This window comes from Pempheris klunzingeri, chromosome 3 (assembly GCF_042242105.1).
Source record: "Pempheris klunzingeri isolate RE-2024b chromosome 3, fPemKlu1.hap1, whole genome shotgun sequence".
Taxonomy (NCBI): domain Eukaryota; kingdom Metazoa; phylum Chordata; class Actinopteri; order Acropomatiformes; family Pempheridae; genus Pempheris; species Pempheris klunzingeri.
In genome coordinates this window covers 2,975,854-2,997,904 of record NC_092014.1, presented here as the reverse complement: position 1 = coordinate 2,997,904, position 22,051 = coordinate 2,975,854, and the positions used below count along the sequence as shown (strand labels likewise).

General features: G+C 42.6%; 2 protein-coding genes across 2 annotated transcripts in view; one reads left to right on the top strand and one right to left on the bottom strand.

The window, feature by feature from the left end:
- Positions 1–22,051, bottom strand: part of LOC139199440 (slit homolog 1 protein-like) — a 67,366-nt gene that overhangs the window by 17,458 nt on the left and 27,857 nt on the right. Inside the window, exons 5-26 of the mRNA XM_070828513.1 lie at positions 20,247–20,318; positions 19,891–19,962; positions 19,292–19,363; positions 18,640–18,803; positions 18,402–18,549; positions 17,009–17,080; positions 13,123–13,194; positions 12,620–12,691; positions 11,991–12,134; positions 11,730–11,893; positions 9,954–9,977; positions 9,247–9,391; positions 8,402–8,476; positions 7,959–8,102; positions 7,456–7,599; positions 7,200–7,366; positions 6,135–6,273; positions 5,436–5,504; positions 4,003–4,074; positions 3,143–3,214; positions 2,951–3,022; positions 250–413 (exon numbers count right to left, since the gene is read on the bottom strand). Of these exons, the coding sequence (XP_070684614.1) occupies positions 250–413; positions 2,951–3,022; positions 3,143–3,214; positions 4,003–4,074; positions 5,436–5,504; positions 6,135–6,273; positions 7,200–7,366; positions 7,456–7,599; positions 7,959–8,102; positions 8,402–8,476; positions 9,247–9,391; positions 9,954–9,977; positions 11,730–11,893; positions 11,991–12,134; positions 12,620–12,691; positions 13,123–13,194; positions 17,009–17,080; positions 18,402–18,549; positions 18,640–18,803; positions 19,292–19,363; positions 19,891–19,962; positions 20,247–20,318 (2,339 nt within the window). The remainder of the gene's footprint in view (positions 1–249; positions 414–2,950; positions 3,023–3,142; positions 3,215–4,002; positions 4,075–5,435; positions 5,505–6,134; positions 6,274–7,199; positions 7,367–7,455; positions 7,600–7,958; positions 8,103–8,401; positions 8,477–9,246; positions 9,392–9,953; positions 9,978–11,729; positions 11,894–11,990; positions 12,135–12,619; positions 12,692–13,122; positions 13,195–17,008; positions 17,081–18,401; positions 18,550–18,639; positions 18,804–19,291; positions 19,364–19,890; positions 19,963–20,246; positions 20,319–22,051) is intronic.
- Positions 1–22,051, top strand: part of hoga1 (4-hydroxy-2-oxoglutarate aldolase 1) — a 199,544-nt gene that overhangs the window by 164,394 nt on the left and 13,099 nt on the right. The gene's annotated exons all lie outside the window — the stretch shown is intronic.

The window sequence follows — 22,051 nt, the reverse complement described above, 5'->3', positions numbered from 1 at the left end:
AACCACATAAGAAAATGGAAAATAATAAACAAGACAGCGGAAATTACCTGTCTGTTTTTAAAGCAACAGACATGAAGAGGTACGGATGGTTTCACATCAGCCACAGATGATTATTAGCACAGCAAATGGCACGTCGGTTCACTTTAATGTGAGATGTTTAGTGTAACAAATGTGCAGCTGTTGTTTCATGTGCAGTTTAGAGCAGGTGTGTGTGTGTTTTTATGTCGGGATGAACTCCCGCCAGCTTACCCAGACACTGGAACTTGTCGGCTGGAGTGGTGAGCAGGAGCTTGCCCTCCATACCGCGGGGGCCGGCACAGCGGGCGATCCCGGGCTCCTTGTAGCCGCTCTTGACCCAGTCTGACAGCCAGAGCAGACGGCAGTCACAGTACAGAGGGTTGGCTCCAATCGCTCTGAGAGAAAGACATGAAACAAGAGTGTCTGGTTTTTAGACAAACAGGAGGTTTGGAAGGATGAGAAGCAAGAAGCTAATTCATTATAAGGGTCTTAAGAAGAATAAAACAGAGGGAGAAAAGCGAAGGAAGGAAAGTCAAATGAAGGAATAAGTGGGAATGGTTAGTGTAGGGATGTTTTTCTGTGGTTGTAGCAATGAAGAGAGGAGTCCAAGATTCATTCAAGAAGGTTATAGATAGATGAGACTAAGGAATACAGAGTAAAGCTACCACATATATAGGATTCTACAAACTATATCTGGCTTCAGATACATGAGAGCATGTCCCAAGATGGACTTGCTCTTTCCTTAGAACAACCAGTTGTCCAGACAAAGCGGAGTCAGAAGAGTAGTATGCTGACTTGAGAGTAACATATATACCATGTAAGACACAAGTTCCTACAGAATCATGTTACATGAGAAAAACCTTCTAACAGTTAGATAGGAGGAAGAGAAAAATGAATTTGATTAATTTGGAAAGGAGGAGACAGAGTATGAGAGAACAAGTAATGGGACAGATGGCAGAAAACTAAAGAGAGAAAGAAAGAAAGAGAAAAGTTTTTGCACTACTGTTCAGAGCCACAGGGTGGAGCTCTCGCTCAGACTCAGACTGTTTATGGAGACCTGGTCCATTGATTCACAAGGTCAAGGTTTCAGAGAGTCTGAATGTTCCTCCGTCCGTTAACCTCCACCAGGAACAAGGGGAGGGAGGAAAACACCTCCCGTCTTTCACTGACAGCATGAACATGGTTTAAAGGACAATTACTGCATGTTGTCCCTGTTTCAGTCATATAGTCATGGAGTATTTCTGAGATCTGTCAGCTGACCACAAAGGTTGGTTCACTGAACTAGAGGAGAACACTGATACCTTGACCTACTGTCATTTTCTGTTTTACTGAAGATAGTTTCCTGCCCTCTTGTTAAATGATGACTATGTTTATTTTCCGTCAGTTTCCTTAAATTGCACCCCAAGAGTGACTGATTACGATGTTACTTTCATTCTCCTCCTCAAAACCTGACCACCAAACACAGAGGATCTTCCTGAGCAGGTAAAATCAGTGTGTAAGATTTAGATTCAGCCCTTTGAACTCCTCCCGGGATCAAAGGCCGAGCAAGGTGAAGCAGCTTTTACTTTTTATGCTTCCCACGTGTGAAACGAGCTTCCTGAGGTCTGCTACCGCCGTCAGCTTATCTAAATCAGGGCTTAAGTCTTTACTGCTTACTGTAGCTGTAAAGTTTAGATTAGAATTAGACACACAACTTCCCTCTAATCTGTGACTATTCATCCACTCAATTTTGTCGTTTTTTATTGTCTCTTAAATGCAATTTCTCTTTCAGCTTTAACTATTTAAACCTGCATTGTGTTTTTATTGTGCTTTAAATGCCAATTTAATGCTTTTCCACGTCTTATTTCTAATGTAAGGGTAAAGCCCTTGAATTGCATGGCGCCTGAATGGTGTGATATAAATAAACTTGGCCTTTATTTTTTTTATCTTTGGACACAAAAATGTGATTTTTGGATCATAATTTCCTGTTACATCATTCCTATGGCTTTATATATTAGTAGAAAGTTGGATTGATTTATTAATATTGTGAAACGCCTTCAGATTTCACCTCAGGAAATACAGAAAGTGTGAGAGAAAGAACCTCGAAAGAAAAGAAAAGTCAATCTCAGCACTGGAATCAGCTACTTGAGATGATTTTACAGCCCGATTCATTAACTGGACTAAAAGTGGGCAGGATCTTATTTCACAGCTGATGTCATGCTTCAGAAGACAAAACTAAAAATAGGCCCTCCCTCCTCTCTTCAGCTCCTGTTCACATCCATCTCTCTCTCCCATCCTGCCCTTCCTCACCCCTCTTCATCTTCAGCCTCCCCCCTTCCTCCTCCATCCATCCATCCATCCATCCATCCACCTCCCCTCTCCTCCTTCCACACTTACTGTAGATCCTCAGATTGACTCACGTGGGTCATGCTTGGCTGAAGATGATTATACTGTATTCTCTCTCTCTCACACACACACACACACACACACACACACACACACACACACACACACACACACACACATCAGATCAATAGACCCACAGGGGGTAAACGATGGATCTCTCCAGCTAATTCAATCCACTGGGCAGCCACTTGAAACCACTCATTCTCTGAGAACTGGACTCTATCTGACTGGAGCCATACAGGCAGAGGAATGAACACACACACACACACACACACACACACACACACACACACACACACACACACACACACACACACACACACACACACACACACACACACACACACACACACACACACACACACACACACACACACACACACACAGAGACCTCATTCTGTCATTGAGGACTGACGCTGCTGTCCGTTACACTCAGCTGGTCCTGTCATTATGTATGTGCAGTGCAGTGCATGTGTGTGTGTGTGTGTGTGTGTGTGTGTGTGCGTGTGTGTGTGTGTGTGTACTACATGTGTATTTGAGTGCTTACAAGTGAGACAGCGAGGCCACGTCGCTGAAGATGCCCTGCTGCAGCTCGGAGATGTCATTGCCGTGGAGAGAGCTGAAAAGACGGACACAGCGGAGGGTCAAAAGAAAAACACAGCGACTCTCATCCAGCTCAACAACACAAAACAATATTTAAAGTCCAAAAACAGATGGTTTGTTGTAATAAAGCGCTCACAGCAGTCTCAGGGAGCGCAGGCCACCCAGTGCCAGAGGAGGGATACAGCGTAGAGAGTTGTAGCTGAGGATCCTGCAGGAGGAGAAACAACACGACGACAAGTTCAGCTCCACACGTGTTGTGTTACAGCTTGTGCTCAGCTGGCAGGAGGTTGTCAGGATGTCAGCAGTCTTTGGCACACGTTTACACAGAAGCGTTCATATGTATATCAAGAGAAATATCCACATTTAATCGGCCAAATGCAAAGAAATTTGCAGACGACATGAGAGGGGATGAGATAAAAGATATATAAAGATATAAAAGATTCTTCAGCTCGGGATGAAATGATAATAGTGCTGTGATTTTTGGTGTGGAAAAGAATAACTGGACTGGTTGTCAGTGTTTGTAGTCAGTAATGACAATCATGATTTGAAAAAGATTAATCATACTCCCAAAGTCAAATCAATATATGCCTGCTTAAACATGAGTGGGGTTTATTTTCAGGTTTTCTGCTCTTCCTGTACCCTTCAGGTTACATTTTTAGACACGACTCGAACGGCTGATGGATAAACTTGATTGTTATTCTCTCATGACTAGAAACTACATTAAAATCAAATTGCCCTTTGTTATGGCGATGTGTAATGAACAAGGTAAAGAGCCACGGCTGCAGAGGACTGAAAGCCTCTTGTCAAAGGCAAATGACTTCCATTGGTTGAAATATCTATTGTCTTCATGTATTGTGATGATTTCAATTACTGGACACTGGTCATATCTAATCAGACGAGGAAAATGTAATTTAAAGATGTTAATAGAATATTAATATTTGACAAAGGGCATTTCTGTGTGTGTGTGTGTGTGTGTGTGTGTGTGTGTGTACTCACAGAGTGGTGAGCTGGCTCATGTTGAAGAAGGAGTCATCAGACAGGGAGCTGATTTTATTGTTACTCAGATCTCTGCAGAGGCGAAGGTCAATTCCAATCAATACACCGATACACACACACACACAATAAACTATAGGAGTCCCATAATATATACAAACACAGACAATACACACACACACACACACACACACACACACTAATGACACATACGGCAATCTCTCTTCATACCGTGCACACACACACTCTCACACAGACAAACACATTTTCTCATTAAAACATCCTAAAACGCAGAAGTCACTGAATGGAGTTTATCACATGGAGACGTTTATATGTGTGTGTGTGTGTGTGTGTGTGTGTGTGACTATATAAATTCATGAACTTGACTTTTCCCAACAGAGCTGACTACACAGTCCACAGCCCCCCCTGCTGGATTTGTTCATGAATGCATCAATCACAGGGTTTATCTGCACATGCAGCTCTTTTGCACCCAGTGTACCTCCAACATGCTGAAAGTTAGGATCAACAGTTCATCTGAAGACCCATTTTTACATATTTTGGGTTCAAAATTACTGGTAGGTACAAAACAGCCTGCTGGCAATCAGACTGTAATGGATAACCCTTTGGGCCAACTGTGTCCGATAAAAGTATGTCCACTAAAAGTGCTTCTTTTGGCCACTGACAGGCTCAGACTGCTTTCAAAGTGTCAGACAACATAACCAGAAACAACCGTTAGATTTCTCTTCAAAGCCACCAGACTTCATTGACATAAACACTCATTTTAGCTCACAGAACACAGAGTTGCTGTTCTACCACTGCCTCGCTCTGTTAGTTTGTTTGTGTAATTGTGTAACTTTGATGTGTTAATATGTTGCTTTGGATCCCACACAATAATTGTGTAAAACACAAAATAATGCAAACAACCTCACCGATCAAGGGAGCGGGAGACCAGCAGCTCCTGCGTTCTGCAAGGTTAAAATGCTGTTTCTGTCAATGGAGTCTGGTGGCTTCAAAGAAAATTACATAACGGCTGTCTCTGGTTGAACAAAAGGTATCTTAAAGGTCTATAGCTGTGTGGATCATTTCCATAAAGCTGTCACAAACTTCAAATAACAATCTGAGCCTGTCAGTAGCATACTTTGTCAGCCGAGTCGACTTACTGGACTGAAAAGTACTAAAATTAGAAGAATGAACTATGAAAAAACATGAACTGTAACTCAGTCTTGGTTCCTGACTGCACTATATAAAACATGATTCATGAAATATACTAAGTGTAGAGGTGTTCATGGGTAGAGGAGGAGTGTTATCAGAATAAGTGGTCAGTTTGAGTGGCTGTAACGGAGAGTCAGCAGAGTGACTGCAGGCGTGACTGAGGGTTAGTCGAGGGCGAGGAGGTGCATTAGCGTGGACAGAGTGTTCAGTCGAGTGCTTCTTACACAAGCTGCAGGTATTTGAAAGAGGCTAGCTCCTTAGGAACACTGGTGAACTGGTTACCATCCAGATACCTGCGAGGACAAGAGAGACGTTTATTGTATTTGCACCTGTGCTGGATAATAATTCACCCCCTCCATTAAGGAAATCCTGAAATAATTTTGAAAATAATACAGCACTGATTCACACGTAATCATGTCTCCACAAAGTCAAGGGGTTCCTGATTTCCTTCTTCCTGAATGAATATAATTAGATAATAATACCGTGACACTCAGAACATAAAGTTCCTGGCTGGTGACAGAGTAACAATGAGAGCACTGAAAGGTATGTTTTTCAGGTTCAGTCTTACAATGTGCACCAGCTACTTCAGAAACCCATAATTACAACCTTTTAATCAGGAGAGATGAACATCGCTGATAAGATAATTACTGTTACGGCTTTTACGGCACTTCATTTAGCTGCATTCTCCGTCTACACATGCGCACGGTTTGATTTACAGATATTGTTTCAGTGTCTCTTAAACAGCATTTTAATGAACTTAACATTAGTGGTGTTGCTCTATTCCTTCTTGGTGATAATGTGTGACACACACGCTGTGCTCGTCCTTAGTGTTGAATTTTTGACTGCGTTTTGAAATGATAGTAATAATAATAATAATAACGGGACTAAAGCGCAGCACGAGCTGGTTGTGTTTTTGGACTCACAGCTCGGTGACGTTGCGGGGGAGTCCTCTGGGCAGAGCCTGGAGGTGTTTGTTGCTGCAGCGGACCACAGTGTCCATGCAGGTACACTGGCTGGGACACTGCGGGCCCGGAGCACACCTGATGTCCTCCAGGACAGAGCCTGAGCAGACAGACAGACAGGCAGACAGACAGATAGGAGGGCGGGGTGGTGGGGGGGTCAGCACGCTTTAGTTACATTGCACAGCAAAAGAAAAAGCATTGTTAAGTGCTCCAGGGTGTCGACATGTAAGACTTTATAATGCAACCGTGTAATTAAATTTAACCTGGACACTTTTCTCCTTTAAGGAGCACAAGGAAAACACATTTCTGAACTTATTTTTGAGATACGACCCCGACTGCATAATCCAGTACAAGATTAGAGCTGTTATACTGTTTGAAACTCACCTTTTAATAACAAACTATTTAAAACCAGCTGGTTGTCTCACAGGTGTTAATCAGACAGACCAAACATTTAGGAAAGGGTCACTGGGTCACATGACTGAACCAGGAAGTTCAGTATCTGTCACTGAGGGACTTCTGGAGGTAAATTCAAGGATAAAAGCTGTAAAGGGACATTTCCAGAATATGTAAAAGGTCTGTGACACCTGATTCACCGTGGGCTCTTATGGGTTAACGTCAACTTTACATCAAATGTGAAAGTCGTACAAATACATGTACCGTCAGTTCCAAAGCATAAGCACGGCACAATGACAACATCTGGTTGAGTTAAAGAACGTTTGTGCAAATACGTTTATTAGTGTGAAAAAAAATTGTCCATGATGATCTTAATCACTACAACTAGAGTCGCATATGTTCAGTGTTCAGTGTGACCAGACATTTTTGTTCTTGGAGTGGATTTTAGAGCAGGCTTACAGAATAAAATGAACACATATTTAAGACCTTGAAGCAGACCGAACAGAATTTAAGGCCATTTAATACTTTCTAGGGCATTTTATCAGTAAATGAATATAAGATATTTTCAGATTTCGCTCTACTCCCGATGTGGTGCATTCATGTTTATATTTCAGTGTGTCTACAGTGACCTACCGTCCTCACAACGGAAGTCAGGAACAGCCACGTCCTGCAGCGGGATCTCCCTAAGGAAGGCGGGGCCCTGGCACCGAGGATTCCCCGTCACGATTCGCCGGCTCCGAAGCCACGCCCCGAACCAGGACAGACGGCAGTCACAGTTGAAAGGATTGGCCAGGAGATTCCTGATGGAGGTGAGGAGATGCAGAGCAGGAGGATGAGAAAGAAGCAACAGAGGAACACGTGCGTGCATGTGTGCGGGTGTGTGACTAACAGTGTGGACAGGTTGGGCAGCGTGTCGAAGGCTCCAGGCAGGATGGTGCTCAGCTGGTTGTCGTAGAGGGAGAGCAGCCGGACGTTGCTCAGGCCCGTGAAGCTGCCGTTGTGGATACAGCTGATCTTGTTGTTCCTCAGCATCCTACACACACACACACAGAGTACACGAGGCCTTAAAAGACTTAAAAGACGGCTTTTCTCACATTCATTTTGTTGGTAGGTTCAAATTTATAGGTATTTTATTCTACTTCATTTTCATTTATCATCAAATATTTCTTATATGTTCAGTAAATTGTTTGTTTTTTCTGCATTTTTATTTACTGTGGCCCAAATGAAATGCTTACATGCAACAATAAACTTGACATGACTTGAAAATGTCCCACATCTCATCAAAACCCTGAGTTTAAACGTCAGTCTGAGGCCTTTAGGGGTCTGTTTGAGCTACACACCTCCCCTCTCTGCAATGACTGATATTACAGGAGCAGCGCAAAGTCAACTCACAGCATGCGCAGTCCCTCCATGCCTCGAAACATGCTCCCTCTCACGGACTCCAGGTGATTGGCTGTCAGGTGAAGCTCCACCGCCGAGGAGGCGCCTTCAAACGCTCCGTCCTCAATGTCGGAGATCTTGTTGTTGCTCAAGTTGCTGCGAGGAAGGAAGTCAAAACCGGAAATAAGAAATTAGATAAAACGTTCTTGGAGATTCAGAGTGACGCTCGATCGTTTCGGAAAAAGAAAAGTCTACTCTGCTGAAGCGAAAGTGGTAAAAGTCACCGTGGTCAACATTTTGGGTTTTCCAGTGCTGAAATTAATTATTCAGTACCTTTCCCCTTAAAAGTCTTCAAAAATCACAGAGTAATTTGACCCCTCTTATGTGCATGGCGAAGGCTGGACAATGAGATCTCTTTGGTATTCGTCATTGTTGAAGTTTTCTGAGTGACCTACATTTTCTTGAGTTGCGTCAGGCCCTTGAAGGCTCCGGTGGCCTCCAGCACGGAGAGGTCGTTGTTGTTGAGACGCCTGGGACGGCCACAGAGAGAGAGGCATGAAGAGGACGGAGCGAAAACATCATTAGCAGAAGAGCCGCTTTGGAATGTGCATCCATGCAGCATGAGTCCACACACACACATGTCAACATGCATATCCATAAACTGCCTGTGCACTATGTGTGTGTACGCAACAACATTAACACCGCTGACCCCAAAGGGACTGCCTCATGCACTTTGAATAAAAGCATCCCCAAAGTAGAACATGACACACTGTAACTGTAAACTGACTGTTATTACTGACCAGGACTGACAGATGGAACTGACTAATCACAGTCACACTGGTATTAGTGCTAAAACTCTTCATTAACAGAAAGAAATTCTGGAAAATTAGATCGAAAATGTATAATAATACTTTCAAAAGTAATTCTTCATTCCTAAATGAAGGTAACTGGTCAAAATGGAGTGTTGGTGTCATCTTCGATCAGTCACATGTGAAGGATGTCTCCCAGAAATGGGTGTTTATGAGATGAGATACACAGATACACAACATAAAATATCAGTAAAGGTGCAAGTATGAAAATATCAACACACAGATATCCAGAACCCTCAAAATATAAACGTGCAGCTAATGTTAAGGTAACAATGTTCACTAATTATGTTCATGATATAGCACGTATATAATGTTTGGTATTTAGAAACAGATTTTAAAAAAATGTACAGTATACTGTAGCCACACTGGTAACAGTATCAGTGTGTGTGTGTGTGTGTGTGTGTGTGTGTGTGTGTGTGTTCGTGTCTCACAGCTCTTCAGTGGAGGAGGGCAGGTGTTCAGGGAACTTGGTGAGGCGCAGGTTGGAGCAGTCGACCACGTTTGCCTCACAGCGACACTTAGCGGGACACACCGGCTTACTGTTACACTCGTAGCTCAGACGCCTGTCTTCAGCACCTACACACACACACACACACACACACACACACACACACACACACACACACACACAGAGACAGACAGACAGACGCAGGGAGGACAGACTCATGGGTCAAACTGGTAGTCTGGCAAAAACATTAATCAGACATTTCTACCTGATTGGATGAGCATCATGACAACACACAAATCTCACTCTTTGTTTTAGTTTATCTTAATTAAGAAGATCTTCTGCAAAGATCTAATTTCTCATAAACTTCTTTATCATACAGTGACATTTTAGATTGATTCCCAACTTGAAATGCAGCCACTGACCTTTATGAAAACTAATTAACTATAACTAAGGTTATACGTGATCTAAGAGTTCTGCTCCTTGAGTCTGGCCTTTGAGCAAGGCATTTAATCCAGCAGAGAAAGAGCCGGCAGGCAAAAGCATTGTGTTGTGATCTGGTACTGTCCCAGTGCATGGTATTGTTATTAACTCCTGTCTACAGTGATCAGGGGAACACTGGAAGATACTAGAACACACACACACACACACACACACACACACACACACACACACACACACACATCTAATCACCTGGGATGTGGTACTGCTCCTTAGCTGTCACAAAAAAGAAAGAAAAACAAAATCAGTCAAAAGGTTTGAATGCTTCAAAAAGAACAAACAGCCACACACACACACACACACACACACACACACACACACACACTCCTGGAGGAGGCCTTGAATAAAACTGGCAGCAATACACTTAAACATTTTTAAACATAAAAGAAGGCGTGAAACGATCTGTCTCCATGTTTTGGCTGTTTTATGGAAGCAATGTGTCGGCCTGTGTGCAGCGTTCCAGGCCTGGCAGGGGACTAAAGCGCCGCCGAGCGGTTTGTGCGGTGATCAGACAGCCTGCCATGGTTTGGCTGGCCAGAGGCTGGCTTCACACACCGGCATGGTGCGGCTGAAGAGAATGGCCGGGAGCTTTTAGCCACAGGCATCCAGTTACAGTCAATGAGATGAACTGGTTTCATTCTCGTCTTGTCGTTGCGCACCGTCTAACACGTACTGTACGCTGCGTCATCTCTTAAAAACACACTCTCTTTCAGTCTCTCTTTAATCTGTAGGAACAGATATTAGCATATGAATGTAGAACATGTAGGTAAGGGACAAGGTTTTGCTATTGGAAGCCATCTTTTTTTTGTGTTTGTGGTCCGAATGGAATCGACCAATCACACTTTGGTTGCATCCAGGTAAACTGTGTGGAAGCTATCGGCAAACATTTATCATGTTTTTTAAAAATGTATCTGCACTCATGAGGGTTAAACAATGACTGGCACGCAGAGCAGGAGAAGTCTTAGCCTGGATATCTGTTGTCCGGATACACTAAACACTGGCCCTCGTCTCCAGAGGCTAAATCTTTATCAGACACTGGTCTTTTTGTATCTCACACTTACTGCCACTGTGTTACTACACTAACTCTTTAACTACATCTCATATTTGTCAATTTTAAATCTGCTAATAATAATAGTTTCAGGGTTTAAACCAGTTTCCACATTTTTATTCTAATACTTGATTATTCTTTGCTGCCATCGAGCTGTTGAAAGCTGAACATTTCCTGTATTTTATATCACAAGAATAAATAGTCTAAAACCTCCCTACTGCCTCCTAGAGGCTGCTGCAGTCATTACACTCCACAGTACAGCAGTAGTGCACAGAATCACTGATAGTGTTGCTATTCTTAGAATACACAAAACATATTGATATAGTTGTTGAAGCTAAACTTGCAAACTAAATTAGCAGTTTAAAATTGATTAAAACTCTCTGTGTGATTCCTAAAATCCTGCGGTAGCCTTCAAACACGCTTGATTTTATCTTCACGAGAAACAACCCAGATACGAGTCTGAGACTGTATCTGTATCCAATCACGCTTATCGAACTGGAATAATCTTGTATTTAGATCACCTTCTCCGACCTCGTCTTGGCCGGCTTATGATGTGTTACATCAAAGACAAGAGACAGAAGACAATGTGTGTTTGTTGGGTCAGGATAAAGCATTGTGAGGAGAGAAGTGAGAACTAATATATATGCTAATAAGGCATATACAGTATATGACAAAAGGCTTTGTCAGATAGAGACTTTGCATTTCTTACACATGCTGTGTGTATTTCTCTTGAGGGGAGCTTTGCCGTGGTTCAGTATCTCACACAGTCAGCGGTAGCTCATGAACCCAGACTGTCACAACCCATCTCAATTTACACTCCGGGCTTTCTTTCATTCTTTCTCTCTCACACAAACCCACAAACACACACACACACACACACACACACACACACACAGACACACTAACACACAGACACTGACTGGAGCAGCGGAACTTGTTGCTCTTGATCTGTGCGATACGCTTGTTGGCGAGGCGGCGAGGGCTGGCGCAGCGCGCTCCGCTGGTCTCTATGGGGTTTGAACGCAGGAAGTCGGCCAGCCACTTCACATTGCAGTCACACACGAAGGGGTTCTGGGCCAGGTGGCTGATGGGAAATCACAGGGGGGAGGGCATCAGTTATATCAGACTGAATGGAGTGAAACAGAAGTTGAAATATTGTGTGTGTGTGTGTGTTTTCTTACAGCGTCTGGATGCTGTGCAGCGAGCTGAACGTGCCTTTGGCCAGACTCTGGATCTTGTTGTCATACAGCGACAACAAAGCCAAGTTCTCCAGATCTTTGAACACTGAGGCTCTGATACAGTGGATCTTATTGGCATTCAGCAACCTGATAGACACAAGAGAACAAGAGCAAAATGGCCCCGATGACGTCTCACAAGCCCGGCTTTTATTACAAGATCTGAAAATCAATTGAACACGACGACATTCTAATCAATCAATGGGCTGTTCAGGTGATAACACGACTCGCTCTCTCGCTTTACTCCCACAGCTTATGCACAGTTACCACAGGGTGCATTTTTAAATCGGGCTTCATCTTGAGCCGAAGTTTCAGCATGTAAAACGCATTAGGTGGTGCAAGAAGATACGGCAGCGTTATCAAAACAGCTGCAAATCACAGCACATTCTGCGAAAACAGATTTACATCAGCGTGACTTGGCAAAAACTGCACGCAGACACTTTAGTTTCCAGCCAACAATCTAACAAATTACGGGCACTTTCACGCCGTTTGACACCTGAAATTCATTTGCATAAAACACAGTCGGTGTAAATGTCAGTGCAGACAAATGTATGCATGGTGTGGTTTGGACTTACAGCAGCTCCAGAGAGGCCAGGCCATCAAACACTCCGCTGGGCAGCTCAGTGATCTTATTACCGTACAGAACCCTGCACGCAAACATTTTGGGGTTTTGTCAAAGATCCTGTATTTATGGTGTTTTAAATCAGGGTTTTACTGGTGTTTTATTTTTTAATCTACATCATCATAAACAACAGTGAGACTCGCTGGGGCGGCTTCATACTAACTGCAACCCTGCACTCATACATGCATACAGACACATACAGTACGTACTGGTACACAGACAGGCCACCCGCTGGGATTGTTTGTAAGTCCTGATATTTCACAAGGAATCTCTGTTTATAGAGAGCAGGCGCCACTTTTAAATTATTCAGACTGACAGACGTGCAAACACACGCATGCGGTGCAGCATATGGAGGTATAGGCGGGCATAATATACAGACATATGTAAACACATATTGGTAGAGGCACTCTCATAACACTGACACACACACACTGAGATGCTCTGTGTGTTACTCACAGGGAGTTGAGAGCTCGGAGGCCGTGGAAGGCATCAGGAGCGATCTCAGATATCTGGTTGTTGCTGAGGTCTCTGGGAATGAAGCGCACACACAACAACAAAACGTCAACTTTCTCTTTCTCTGAACTTTTAAAGAACTACTAAGTCTCTGTTTTAATTTAAAGTTGTGTTGATGTAAAGTTGAAGACTGTGGCTGTTCCTCTCTGCAGCCCATTACAGAAGGTAATCACAGTGTTATCCTTGGCTGCAATAACAGCTTAAAAATCTATTTCACGTCTTGTTTCTATCAGCTCAGGAACATCCTTCAGATCAGACTGCTACCCTCTGTGAAAAAACCCTCCGTCTGCAGAGTCTCTTCCCTGTTTTGTTCAAAAATTCTGCTGCCAGGGTTTGGACTTGAACGAAAAAACAGTCCTTGTACGTCAATCGTGGCTTCCCGTTGCCTTTCTAATTAATTTTAATTAAATCTTCAAAGGGCCCTTTGCCTTGCATTGCTAAGCTTTTACCACCCAAAGTTCTCCCCTCACATCTGCAGATCCTTCTAATCGCTCCAGTGTCAACGTTTAGCCACAGAGGTGATTGAGACTGTGAACAGGTTTCTCCTTTTCAGTCTCTTAGAAAAACTCACTTATTACTAATGTTTTCACTTTTAAGTGACTTGTTTTATTACTTTACTGACTTACCTTCTGACTTTTTTGATTTAATCTGTGTTTGTGGTTCTTCAATAATTCCACCATTTCAGTTATTTGCTTTAATCTGACTGTTTTACAGCTTTGTTTAAATCCCTGGGAGATTGTTGTAAAGACCTCTTGTGACTGCATTTTGCCAAAAGAGCCAATTAAAAAGTATTTTTAGGTTTGAAAGCTGATGAGAAACATTTAGTGATTTCTTTCTGTAGCATTTCCATGTGCTATTCTTTGGGGTCAAAGATACATGAATGGTTTTATTGTTCATTTCTGCAAACCCCCAAATCAAATCGAATCAAATAAAAATGATCTATAAAGAGGAGAAACCCCACTTCATGAGATGACTGGACTGTAAGTGAGCTTGACACAAACTTCAGCAGTGCTGCTCCAACTTTTAAGTTTTTACATCCCTGATTTGGTCTGGCCGGCCAAGCCACAACATGTCAGTTTATAAAATCCTTGTTCTGCTGCCACATATCAGTCGCTCAACTGTCACAATAAATTGTAAGACAAACCACTTAAACCAGCCTGGTAATGTAATCAACCCCCCTCCTAAGGCTCGGGACCGTCTCACAGTGATGATGTAAGAGGACGAGGGGGTATAGAGGGATAAGATTGGGAGGAAGAGGAAAACCACAGAGAGAAAAAGATGGAGACAGAGAACGTCTGAGGATGGAAATGGGCAAGGGAAAAGAGAAAGACAGGCGCAGTGAGAGTGGACAGAACAAAAGCCACAAAAAAAAAAAGAAAAGAATGAAGCTATAGACGTTATTATTGTGGTCAAATGTGCGTTTTCTTTTTCTTTTTTCTTTTTAAATCACAGTCACCAGATTACAGCGATATGCGCTTGATTCATCATGCAAAGACCCTTAAATGGCCTCTGATGGGGACCTGACATGAATCAAGCTCTCCTCCATGCTGAAAATCCACTGGGGCTGTTTGTTACATCGAGCAGGAAAACCACAGCTCAGTGAACAGTGGAGACAGAGGAAGGAGAGAGCGATCCAGTTGGCAGATCACACTTTAAAACGGCCAGATGTTCCCAGAGGCATTTCCCCTCTAGGGCCAGGCGTGCTGTGATCTCATTGGCTGAGGTGAAGCTCAAGGGGTGGAGCCCAAAGAACAATGCTTCACTGGTTGGATGGTGTTTAACCCTTTCATGCATGAATTATGATAACCTCAGTGTTTTTATTCATCTTTAGGCATGAAAAAAAGATATATTTACATGTCCAGTAGTTGAAATATAGCCAGTGGACGTGCGATATAACATCAATACTTGGAAAATTTAGCAAGTGCATGACTCCTTAGATGTTACTTGATGTCCCCATATTTTTCTTACCTGCACAGGTCTCTTTTTCTAGAAGGTTTGAACAGAAAAAAATGAGCAACTTGGTGTTTCTGTCTGTCTGTCGGCCATCTTGGCTTCACTCTGAGTGTATGAGATGATGCAGTAGCCTCCACTATAGCGGCTGATGTGCAGCTACGCCATCAAAACTCATGCATATACAAGAAAACAGCTTTTGAAGAGCTGCACACTGAAGTGACCTCTATGCATGAAAGGGTTAAACACTTTATGTCATAATAATCAGATTATACTGCAAATCATAGAAGCTAAAGGACTGGGTTTTTTTGACTGCTTGTGCAGCATGTGTTTTAAATAAACACTCTTAATTGGAGAGTATTCCCAGGCATGAATTTGCATATTTAACGCTCCCTTATTGTGAAAAAATGCCATCAGTCCGCTTCCAGCTGTGCTCCATTGCTTTGCTGTAGGAAATAATAAATAATAACCAGACATAATAATTGATACTGTAAGAGCAGATTGTTCAGCTGCATTTTTAATGACCGTTTTATACTAAAAGATGCATGATGAGAAAAGTAAAAACAGTCGGGTGCAATATTCCTTTCCCATTGGTACATTCATCCTCGTGTTCATTGTGTTTAGTGTCAAGAGACCAACATATTATCTGATGTTATTGGGGTTCACGTTCCCTGGTTGCCAAGCATTGCATTGCTGAATGATTATTAATTCCTTATTGGTGATGTCAAAGATGTCAAAAGACATTTTGGGAAATGTATTATTGTAAGATAGAAAGAAACCGCTGCATAGTTTATACATTACGTCGTGGTCCCCTTTCACTGTTTTAGAAATGTCGACTGCCTCTGTAGACGTCTGCTGCAACGATCCATCGATCAGTTTTCATATCACCAGCTATTTTTTTTTGTAACTTTTGTCACTTTTTATTAGTTTTTCCATTTTTTCCACAACAACAGAACTTAAACAGTCTGAGAACCATTAAACAAATATAAAATATATATATATATATAAAATAAAAAACAAAAGGGGATCACCAGCTATTTCAATAATCGATTAAACAGGTTTTTAAGGGAAAAAAAGGAATAATTCTCTGGTTTCAGCTCATAAATGTAAGTATTTTCTGGTCACTTTATTGTGACAGTGCCTTGAATATCTTTGGGTTGTGGACACAATAGGACAGTTGAGGAGATCGTCTTTGGTGGATGGATAAATTGATATTATTGTTCACTATTTTCTGACACTCAAGCAAAAAAAACGAATCGATTAATCAAGAAAATAATCAACAGATTAACTGAAGACTCTGTTGTGACTCTGCTGATGTATGTTTGACTATGTGGGTAGAAGAACATCAGGTTTTCTTTTCTTGCTGTATTTTTTCCTTCTCCTTAATTCGATTTAGTGTTTCTGCAGTTATCCGTCAGTCACTTGTATGATGTACGTGTCGTTCTTGGTGAGCCGTGTGAAAACAAATCAAAATGTACGACTATTATCTGTTATCACAAATCTGCTTTCTCCTCGATTAAACTGACTTGAGCAAGATTGAAAGAGTTCACAGAATCCAAAACAAGGAATTCGGAATCTGTTTCTTCTCTCAGTGTGTAATTTAAGGGCTCCTCATAATTTCTTTTCCATTCATTCGTTTTCTGCCATTTTTTGGTGGCGGCTGACTGCGCAAGGTGGCCAAGATGTTCTTCTCCTCAAGCACACGCTCTTGATTTTTACGGAAATGATAAATAATCATGAGGAGGAGGAGATCAGAGGTCAGATGGGTTCAAACACTGTTGTCTTCAATCAAAAATGTGAAATCTAATGCATGATGTTCTTCAACCTGAACTGATATTTAGGAGTATTTACTTCTAAATAGCTTCTTTGGAGGACTTACATTCGTCTGAGTTTCTTGTAGGAGGTGAAGGCGCCTGGAGGGACCGACTTGATGCCATTCTGCTCCAAGCGACTAGACAGAGAGAGACAGAGACAAAGACAGAGGCATTAATAAACGGCCTCCTGCAGGTCGTTGTACACCACAGTGACGCTGCCAGCTGGATGTTGCCTCTGTGAGCAGGACGCTGTCAGCAGTTTCCATCCAGCCTATTCAAACAGCTGTAAAAAAAAAAAAAAAAAAAAGATGCAGCAGCATTGATTCAAAGCAGCACCGGCCTCAGCTGTTACAGCATTTAAACTGAAACTGCTAAATATCACATAGGAAACATAAGACACAAAAGTTCAGGGTGGGTTTTCCTTTTACATTTAATCCTAAATATTTAAACAATGACACATAAAGCACATTTTAGTCCCTATGTAATCTATTTATTACATTTGTCCATGTTACCACCCGCCATGATTACTGACTGTGAGCTGCTGGCTGAAGTGAAGCTGGATTTAGAAACTCTTAGACACGTCCGGGAAAACGCTAATTAGTTCTTATTACATGAGATTGATGTTGATCTTCTCATCTGTGTGTTAAGTACGGCGCCAGAGTCAGGATGTAGTTAGTTTAGCTTAGCATAAAGACTTGAAATAAAGGGAAACAACTAGCACAGCCTCCACCTGTGAATGTCACTAATTAACATGTAGTAACTTGTTGGTTTAATCAGAACACAAAGAGAAATAAACATTTTGTTGATGTGTAACTGTATATATCACAGTATAACGTCCACCCAAATCTTTATTCCAGTCACTTGACATTTTGGAAATGTATGGAAAACATACAGATACATACAATATATACATATGCACACATTTCTATTTATTGTTTCTAACATTCAACGGGTGATTTTATTATTATACAGTCGGCCTTTTCTTTTAAAAACCATCAAATAATGGAACCAGCTGCCGGACAAAAAAAACATATCCTCAATCCCCAACTGTGCCAACATGAGATGCACTGATATGTTTTTAATATAGAGTAGTGTTCTATATTCTCTGGTAAATGTTGACTTGACTGTTGACACATTGACTTTTTAAGTATGATTTTAAAACCTGTGTTTTTGGAATGAAATATGCTGAAATTGCTTTTTTAGGAAACAACACGAAAATGATGAAATTGATGTTGTTAACTATTGTAATTATGAGCTAAGGTTAGTTTTGTATTGTATATAATGTAAATGTTCTGTATGGTGTGCACACCTGCCCGGGGACAGCAGATGGAAAGCAGCTTGTAGCATCTCTTCCCCTTGAGATTAATGTATTTGTACAATAAACTAAACTAAACTAAATTTAAGAATCTGCTGTATTCTGCTGGTGGATTAATGTTTTTTCTGTCCTGGGATACTCACATCTCAGTCATGGCCTCGGGCAGGTGGGCGGGGATGGCGGTGAGCCCCCTCCCCCTACAGTCCACGATGTTGTTGCTGCAGGAGCACATGGGGGGGCAGGAGCCAGACGCCAGGCTGCACGGCTGAACGAAGGCGCTGCCGCCGTGGCCTACAAAGACACAGGATATAAAACTGTTCCAACTTCAACTCCATCACACACACACGGACCGGAGTGTGTCGTGTCCCTGGGCTGACGTACCTGAGCAGGCGAAGTCGCTCTTCCGCAGCTCGGCGAGGTTGAGGCCCCTCAGCGTGGGAGGAGAGCTGCACTGGGTGTAGAGGCCTAAAGCCGCTCGCTGCCGCAGCCACGGAGACAGCCAGGCCAGGTGACAGTCACAGCGCAGAGAGTTAGAGTGGAGACGGCTGGGAGAGAAGGGGGGAGGAGGAAGAGGAAGGGGTAGAGAGAAGAGGCAAGGGGAGGAAGTGGAAGTGATGGGAAGGGGGAGAGAGTGACATTGTGGAGGTGAGGAGGGAGGGGAAGAGGACAGGTAGCAGGAAAAAATAAAAGAGGGTAGAGGGAAAGAGAAAAGGGAAGGGGTGAAAGAAAGTAGGAAAGAGAAAGCCAATGAAGGAAGGAGGGTGGACAAAAGGAAATGTGAGGAAGGGTGTGGATAGGTGGGAGGAAATAAGAGGATAGTGAGGGGTAAAGGAAAGGAAGTAACGTAGGAGAGGAAATTACAGAATATAAGACCAAAGGACAAACAAAGCAACGTGAGGAGGGAAGAAACGAGGAAAATAAAAATAAAAAAACAAGTATTGTTAGATATCTGACACATTTCATTGTGGTTCTGTTTCCAGAATGAACAGTGTGGCATTCTGGGTAACGTAGTGCACTGACATGCAGGACTTACAAGGTGCGGAGCTTCGGCATGTGGTTGAAACTGGAGACTGGAATACTACTGATGTTGTTGTTGTTCAGCGTGCTGAGAGAGAGAGAGAGAGAGAGAGAGAAAAGGGGAGAGGGAGTGTGGGGGAGGAAAAATGGAAAGCACAGAGGAGGAGGAGGCAGAGAGGAATTAAAATAACAGAGAGCGCAAAGAGCGGTGGGAGAAAAGATGGGAGAGAAGAAAAGAAAAAGAAAGAGAGGAAGGAGAAGATCAGGAGAAGAGTGGGTGAGAGAGAACGAGTGGGATATGACGAGAAGAAGGGGGAGAGGGGAGGAAAGAGTGAGGATACAAAAAGGAGCAGGAATGATGGGAGAGTGACAAGAAGAAGAGATGATAGCGGGTAAAAGTAAAAAAAAAAAAAGGAGCCACAATGGCAGAAGGAGCAATGAAGAGGAAAAACAGAAAGAAATCATGAAAAACATGAAGGTATTTTATTGTGAAAAGCAAAAACAAACAGGACAACATGAGCCTCTATAACACACGTGTGGAAAGTGACTGCGTTAATCCCCAGAGAGACTAGTAGATTAACAATCTGTACCTGAAACACTTGTCAGAATACTCACAGCACTTCCAGAGATCGCAGAGCTCTGAACGCCCCCTCCTCTATACAGCTGATGTGGTTTTTATCCAGCTGACTGGTGAGGAAAAGAAAAAACACACAGCCAGAAAAATATTTAGCTCCTCTAATCACTTCATCAATCAAGGGATCAATCTCTTTGACACAACTGGTGTGGCACAGGTTTAATGAAGGTCACTGGAGCATCTTGTGTGTGTGAACTGGTTTTACAGCAGAAGACCAGAACGTTCAAATATCTTCTTACAGCAGCAAACACTGTCAGCGCTTTTGTTTTTCTTTCATCCAATTTTTTCATCTTCTGTTTTATTCTGTGTGTGTGTGTGTGTGTGTACTTTCACACACAGGTTTTTCAGGTCCGTGGCTCCTCTGAAGGCCCGCCTCGGGATGGCCTGGATAAAATTTTCACTCAGGTCCCTGAAAAACAAGGAACGGGAGAGAAACGTGGTGTTGAGAGTTAACGACGATTCACGTAGTTGACTGGCTGTAATGTTATTAATTAATGTTATGTTATTGCTAATGCCATTAAAGTACATAAAAAAAGAGACTCCACATCTTCTTCTCCATCTGTTAAAGCATTTAAACCAGTCTGAAAAAGAGACTTCACTTAAACTACATATGAATTTACAGGATTGTAAACATTTAAACCGTAAAAGATGGTAATATCAGTATTGTTTCTGGCCTCCGTGCTGGTTAACGCTGGGCCATCCTGCAGCCCCATGATAAGTCCAGTGGCTTTCGGGGTGATTTGCACCATTACCAGCTAGTTTCATTCCAATCTAAACACCTCTTTATCTTAACACAGGCCTTCTCTGCAGCCTGGGGGGATCTAGGAGGCACCCAGGCTGGCCGGAGAGAAGAGAGGGTCACAACTGGAGAGAAAGATGAGCAAGAGCAACAACCAAGCAAGAATCCAACTGTTTAAAGCAAAACTACAGGGGCACAACTGAATGTGTGTGTGTGTGTGTGTGTGTGTGTCAGATGGACCACAGAGGAGGATGTACATCATGTCTGGCTGCCCTGGAGGGCCTCAGACACACTCCATTAACGTCAGGGTTGAACGAGAGAGCCCGACAGAGGAGGAAACACCCACTTACTGAGGCTTACACTGCTGATAGAATACATGTACTGCTTCACCTCTTTGGGAAAGCTGCTTCAATTCATATAGCAGAATGATCCAGTGAGCAGCAAATCTTCTGTTTTCTCCTCGAGAACGAAGAAATCGGCTGACCGGTGAAGTGCAGCCTGCTGTACAGGAATAACATCGCTCACTTGTTGATGTCTTCAGACACACAGGCGCTTTGTGACGTGATGACACCCAACTGTGGTTAATTCGCTTCTTAGCACCACACTGCACCACACTACACACTACTGTTGGTGTCTTTAGGGCCTTACCTCCCTACCTAAATGTTGGTGCTAGTGTGCTACATGGTACAAGCTAACATGCTAAATATCAGCATGATAACATGAAATAGTCTTATTTTTAAACCTGGGCTCTATTTTCATATATTTTGGGTTTGAAATAGTACAAGAGGTTGTGAAATTGGTCCAATGTTGCTGTTAATTGGTTAGTTAACTAATTAAGGCCAGGTAGAGGTTCTGTGAGGTAGAATTACTGTTTCTGTGAATGGAGTCTGGTGACATGTCGCACGTTTGAAAACGTAAAGCTGTGACACAAGCACGCAGGTGCTCAATTCAAAGACTGTTGGAAAGCGGACACTTCAAACTTTTTACAAGTGTTTGAATTTTGTCCATCGGCCTATTAAGACTAAATTTATGAAGAGCCGAAGTCGCGCACTACAGCTCTTCTACGAGTTAGAAGATGCTGAATCTGGGGAAGAACGTTCTGATCCTGAGGAAGACTCCTTTCAGAGGATGAAGTGGATGCTGCGCGTGAAGACGAACGAGAGGAGGTGTCCGCGCAGACCCCCGCTCCTCCAAAGATCCAACTAGTTCCTGCTCGGATTTTGTGTTTCTTTTGCACTTTTACATACAGTGTGTCCATATATTCTGTCAGAATAAATAAATACTTGTAGAATCACATAGGTGAGGTTGTGCTGAAAAGAAAGACACAAAGAAAGGCAAGCTAAGCCGTTTGAATGGGAGACACAAAGGTAAAATGAAAAGTAGTAAAAAACGCCAGACCCTGA